Source organism: Balaenoptera borealis (assembly GCF_965194805.1).
Source record: "Balaenoptera borealis genome assembly, chromosome: 13".
In the NCBI taxonomy this organism is placed as follows: Eukaryota; Metazoa; Chordata; class Mammalia; order Artiodactyla; family Balaenopteridae; genus Balaenoptera; species Balaenoptera borealis.
Window position 1 is genome coordinate 58,420,729 of NC_138870.1, and position 6,000 is coordinate 58,426,728.

Sequence of the window (6,000 nt, forward strand, 5' to 3'; positions counted from 1 at the left end):
GGACCTACAACACTATGTTAGTTCCTGTTACAGAGCATGCTATGTGTTAATCGTTAAAGGGGAGAGCTGTTTTACCCTACTGTTATGAGAGAAGTGAGGGAATATTTCCAAAGACCAATGTATGCTACTGAGAACTGAAAATTGCAGCTTTAGATATATGCTAAACAACGTATCACATAGAAACCATCTACGTTAACTGATTCAGAATCTTATTCTTTTTTTTAAATTAATTAATTTATTTATTTATGGCTATGTTGGGTCTTCGTTTCTGTGCGAGGTAAGCGGGGGCCACTCCTCATCGCGGTGCGCGGGCCTCTCACCGTCGCGGCCCCTCCCATTGCGGAGCACAGGCTCCAGACGCGCAGGCTCAGTAGTTGTGGCTCACGGGCCCAGCCGCTCCGCGGCACGCGGGATCCTCCCAGACCAGGGCTCGAACCCGCGTCCCCTGCACCGGCAGGCAGACTCTCAACCACTGCGCCACCAGGGAAGCCCCAGAATCTTATTCTTTTACTCCTCAATTTTTTTTAGGGGATTTCTAGAGTTTTTTTCTTTTTAAAAATATTTATTTATTTATTTATTATTTTTGGCTGCGTCGGGTCCTCGTGGCAGCTCGCGGGCTCTTCGTTGCCGTGCGCGGACTTCTCTCTAGCTTTGGCACACCGGCTTCAGAGCACACGGGCTCTCTAGCTGTGGCGCTCGGGCTCAGTAGTTGTGCCACGCGGCCTTAGTTGCCCCGCGGCATGCGGGATCTTACTTCCCTGACCAGGGTTCGAACCCGCGTCCCCTGCATTAGAAGGCGGATTCTCAACCACTGTACCACTAGGGAAGTCCCAATTTCTACAGTTTTAAAGATTTTCCGCACTCTACGAACTCCTTGGCATATCTTGAAATTATTTTTGTAATTAAGTAAATGTGGAGTGTACTTCGCAGTTGTGGACTACACGGGACTCAACATTCTTCTTCAGCATTCTGTGCTCTAGTGAAGGCTTGGGGGGAGACAGGAAGTACTTGGTATACATATCTCCATTTAATACTTGGATTGATCTGTAGCCTGTATTTCAGTATTGATAAACTACTTTGTTCCCCCAAAGGATTTGAAGTATGTGTATTACAACAAAGGTATGTTTTAAACTTATTACCATTTGTTTCATCTTTCTCTGCAGGGTGGCATGGAGAAATCATTGTCAAAACCAAGATCTCAGGAGTTATGTTCAGGGTTGCGGAGTGTAACTGTGGAGTTTTCTTTCTTCAGCTCATTGTCTCTTTTTCACATTAAGGAAGTAATAGTTGAGCGAAAGGTCATACTACCATTCTTTCAAACAAATAATGTTTTTACAGAAGCAGGAGCATATGGTCTTTCTTCTAAGAGGCTTAATGTTTACCTCATGTGTTTACTGTTTGGTACTAGGCCTACAATATTTTTAGGTTTGCTAATAGAACTAATGCTGGTGAATATTTGTCTAAAATCTTAATTATCAAATATATGTCCAGTACATTCAGTTCTTTTTTTTTTTTTTTTTACATTCAGTTCTTAATCAAATAACCCAGACTTAATCTTGAATGATGTAAGTACTCCCCAATATGCAATAAAAATATAACCAAAGAATGTGTTTAAACAAATTGATCTTAGGCAAAATCCCACTTGTGTAGGCATGTGACACCTTCATCTGTTCTGTCATCTCCAAAAACAGTAAAAGATAACCACTCTTTGTTGGGCAATATAAAATTTTAAAAAGAGCAGAATGCCAAGTGGCTAAAATAAAAACAGCCTGAATTAAGAATTTTGTTTCCATAAAGTGTGACCTTTGATTTAAATGTTTTCTTAGAAATGTTGCATTTACACAGCTTTAAAAATAAACTCACAATTTATATATCAATCTATCTTATCCCTTTTAAAGAACTCATTTATGCATCTTGCTGATCATGACGGAATATAAAGAGGGATTAGATGACCTGTTGCTTTTCCTTAATTTTATTAAGTTAGATTCATGCATTATGACAAATTCAGAGGCAGATGAGTTTTCAAGTATTGAAATAATTGCTAATTAACCACAGGTGTGAAATTCTGCGTGCTGTAAAAAATACAAACATTTTCATTAAAAGCTTTGCAATTCATACCTGGCTCTTTGTTTAGAACCGTTTAGTATCTCTGAAGAAATACATATGTATATATTCGGAAAAAAATGATCTGACACTTAGTATTTCCTACATCCTCACCTGTACCGAAACAGCTGCATATTGCTGGAAAAATCCAAAAACATGCTGACAGATGTCACTTTATTTTTTTATTTTTTATTTTTTTTGACCGTGCCACACGGCTTGTGGGATCTTAGTTCCCCGACCAGGGATTGAACCCACGCGCTCGGCAGTGAAAGTGCGGAGTCTTAACCACTGGACCGTCAGGGAATTCCCCTCACTTTAAACTCATAACCACAAATCTCAAATGGGCCTTCAAGTCTGCCTGGTCATCTTAGTCACTTCTCTGCAATCCTTCTGTGTCGGTGTCCCCACTCTCCAAAATGACTATCACTATTTACTTCTCTCATTTCAAAGTCCCAGCACACATGCCCAACCACTGGCCTTCCACACTCTCTGTTGTCAGTAGAGGACCTGGCCTCATATTACACTGAGAATAGACACAACCTTAGACAAAATTCTCCCCCTCCTCACCACCATTAACAGAGGTCACATCTTTCCCTGGGCCCATCGTCTCTCCCTTCCCCTTTATTACTAGGATGAAGGGCCTCTGCTCCTGCCAGTGGCAGTGTCTCCACATGCAATCGTCATCGAAGCCCTCTCACTACTCCAATTTAGGCTGTTTCCTGCATCCTGAGTTTCTCCCTCTTTGCTGGATCACCCCCGTCACTGTACAAACTGCCCTGGTAACCTTCCATCTTACAAAGAACTCTCTGTATTCTCTACATAACCCTCCAACTACAACATCATTCTCTGCTTCCTTTTACAGCAGCACTTGTGGGATGAGATATCTATATTTACCAACTCCACGTCCTCACCTCCCTTTCTCTTTTCAACTCTTCCTCATCTGACTGCTATCCTCACTCAGCTGAAAACTGCTCCAACATGACTCCTTCCATGATGCCTTGGGGCCAGTTCTAGTGATCACTTGTTTTCTGTTCATCTTACTTGATCTCTCAGCAGCATTTGTCATACTTCTGGTTTCTTCCTCAGCTTCTTCTCATTTACATCCTGCCTCATTGATGGCTCCTTCTCAGTCCTTCTTGGCTGGCTGTTTCTCTGCTGTTTGATTTTTAACTGTGGGAGTGCCCCGGGCTCAAGCCTATAACCATTTGATAGACATGTTTTACTTACTCATTTATTTGTCTCTTCTTGCTGAATTATACCTTTCAAAAGAATGAGTTTTTCCCACTTTTTAAAGACATTGACATAATCTCAATCTTTCCCAAAATTTGCAAGTAAAGTACAGCCTTTTATGTTTTCTGAACAGTTTGAGAATACACTGCCAACATGATGCCCAGTGGCTCTGAATCCTTCTGTGTGTAATTCCTACATAACCTCAAAACATCATCCAAATCAGGAGGTTAACACTGACTAATTAGGACCACCTAATCATCAGATCCTATTCAATTTCATCAACTGTTCCCATAGGTCCTTCTTAATTAAAAGGTATAATTCAGAATCATGTGTTATATTTGGTTGTTATGTTTTTCAGTTTCCTTCAATCTAGATCACTTCTTCACTTTTTTTCTTGACTTTGCTGACTTTAACCCTTTTGAAGACCACAAACCAGCTATGTTGTAAAATGACCTAAGATTTTTCTGATATTCTCTTGATTAGATTAGGTTATGCATCTCTGGCAGGGATACCGCAGAAGTGATTGTGCTCTTCTCGTTGGATCCTTTCAGGTGACATGCAGTTTTTAAATATTCTGTTACTGATGGTGTTCACATTCATCATTTGAATAAGGTGATGTCTGCAAGTCACCTCCACTGTGAAGTATTTGGGAGAGGGTAAGGTACTTTGAGAAATTTTGTTCCTCATCAAAATGTCAATGTATGCATTTACTTATTATATCAGTATGGACCCCTGGCTTCCTAGTTTATTCAAATTATAATGAGTCATAATCCATTACTATCATTTATTTTGATGTTCACATTGTCCCTGATTTGGCCACTAGAGCCTCTGCAAGCTAGTTTCTGTGTCATTTTGACATGTCCCCATCATTCTTTGTGCACTTTTTTGTTTTCTGGCATAAGATATTCTAAGGCTCACCTTGTTCTTTTCCTGCTGCAGCCTGGAATCAGCCATTTCTCCAAAGAGCCCTTATTCCTCATAGTGGATAACGGTATTTAAAAAACAAGCTCTGGTCACTAGAGTGTCATTGTTCCCAGGCCCCATCAATGGCCAGGGCTAGAGGATATGTGTATTGACATAATATTTATCTATTTAAATTGAATTCGTATAATACATCCAATTCCAATCCCACACCACAAGGTTAATTCTAGTTTTTTCCTTTTTCATGTTGGTAACTCCCTTCTATGACAGTGAGAAACCTGGCACCCATTGTCCTTCATATCCTGAAAACATATCCTTAGCACATGCATATATTTGATCAATTTGCCTGTATGTAACCAATCTCCAAACACTGCCACACCATGGAATAGATGCTCGGCACTGAGGCTTTGATACCCCTCATTGGACCACCCCTACTTCCACATCTGGACACCTTCTTTACTGTGTTACATGTGTTACTCTGACACACCATGCTGGGCCACTGTCCTTACAGGAAGAAGGGCAGAAATGTTTTACTCTTGTTTACACCCATATTCCAAACACCTAGAACAGTGCCTATAACATGATACATGCTCAATAAATATCCACTGATTGAATCTCTCCGATTATTTAGTATATTCCCCCATGCTGGGCATTCTGAAATTTTTCTTTTCTTTTTTTTAAATTAATTTATTTTATTTTATTTATTTTTGGCTATGTTGGGTCTTCGTTGCTGCACGCGGGCTTTCTCTAGTTGTGGAAAGCGGGGGCTACTCTTTGTTGAGGACCACGGGCTTCTCATTATGGTGGCTTCTCTTGTTGTGGAGCACAGACTCTAGGCGTGCGGGCTTCAGTAGTTGTGGTGGACGGGCTCAGTAGTTGTGGCACGTGGGCTCTAGAGTGCAGGCTCAGTAGTTGTGGCACACGGGCTTGGTTGCTCCGTGGCCTGTGGGATCTTCCCGGACCAGGGCTCGAACCCGTGTCCCCTGCATTGGCAGGCGGATGCTTAACCACTGCGCCACCAGGGAAGTCCCTCTGAGATTTTTCTTACTCTCTGATCCCACATGATTCCAGTACAGCAGCTTCTGGGGTTCCAGGGGTCAGGTCTCAAATCTATGTGACCAGCCATGGGAGGACAGCAGAGGGCCCCAATACAGGTGCAGCCTCAGGCTTCAAGATTCTGGGACCGGGTTTCCCTGGTGGCGCAGTGGTTGAGAATCTGCTGCCAATGCAGGGGACACGGGTTCGAGCCCTGGTCTGGGAAGATCCCACATGCCGCGGAGCAACTAGGCCCGTGAGCCACAATTACTGAGCCTGCGCGTCTGGAGCCTGTGCTCCACAACAAGAGAGGCCGCGATAGTGAGAGGCCCGCGCACCACGATGAAGAGTGGCCCCCACTTGCCGCAACTAGAAAAAGCCCTCGCACAGAAACGAAGACCCAACACAACCATAGATAAATAAATAAATAAATAAATAAATAAATAAATAAACCCGAAGTTTAAAAAAAAAAAAGAATGAAAAACCCAACTTTGAAAAAAAAAAAAAAAGATTCTGGGACCATTTTGATATGAATAAACAAAAAAGAATATGGGTTTATTCATATCAGGATATCCAGAGGTGTATGAAGAATGAGTCAAGGTAGGGGAGAGAGGCTTGAAGAGTGACAGCTCAGATGACAGCTCAGATGCAGAGATAGGATATATCCAAGAAGCACCAGGACAGACCCATAACAATGGCTGACTGAAGAAA

The 6,000-nt window shown here is 42.0% G+C and overlaps 1 protein-coding gene across 2 annotated transcripts in view; it reads left to right on the forward strand.

The window, feature by feature from the left end:
• The window catches only part of CPSF6 (cleavage and polyadenylation specific factor 6), an 85,797-nt gene extending 81,276 nt beyond the window's left edge, over window positions 1-4,521 (forward strand). For both annotated transcript variants that reach the window (XM_082351646.1, XM_082351645.1), the window contains one exon: window positions 1,164-4,521. In XM_082351646.1, the coding sequence (XP_082207772.1) occupies window positions 1,164-1,230 (67 nt within the window). In that variant the 3' untranslated portion in view covers window positions 1,231-4,521. The remainder of the gene's footprint in view (window positions 1-1,163) is intronic.
• Window positions 4,522-6,000: the final 1,479 nt, after the last annotated feature.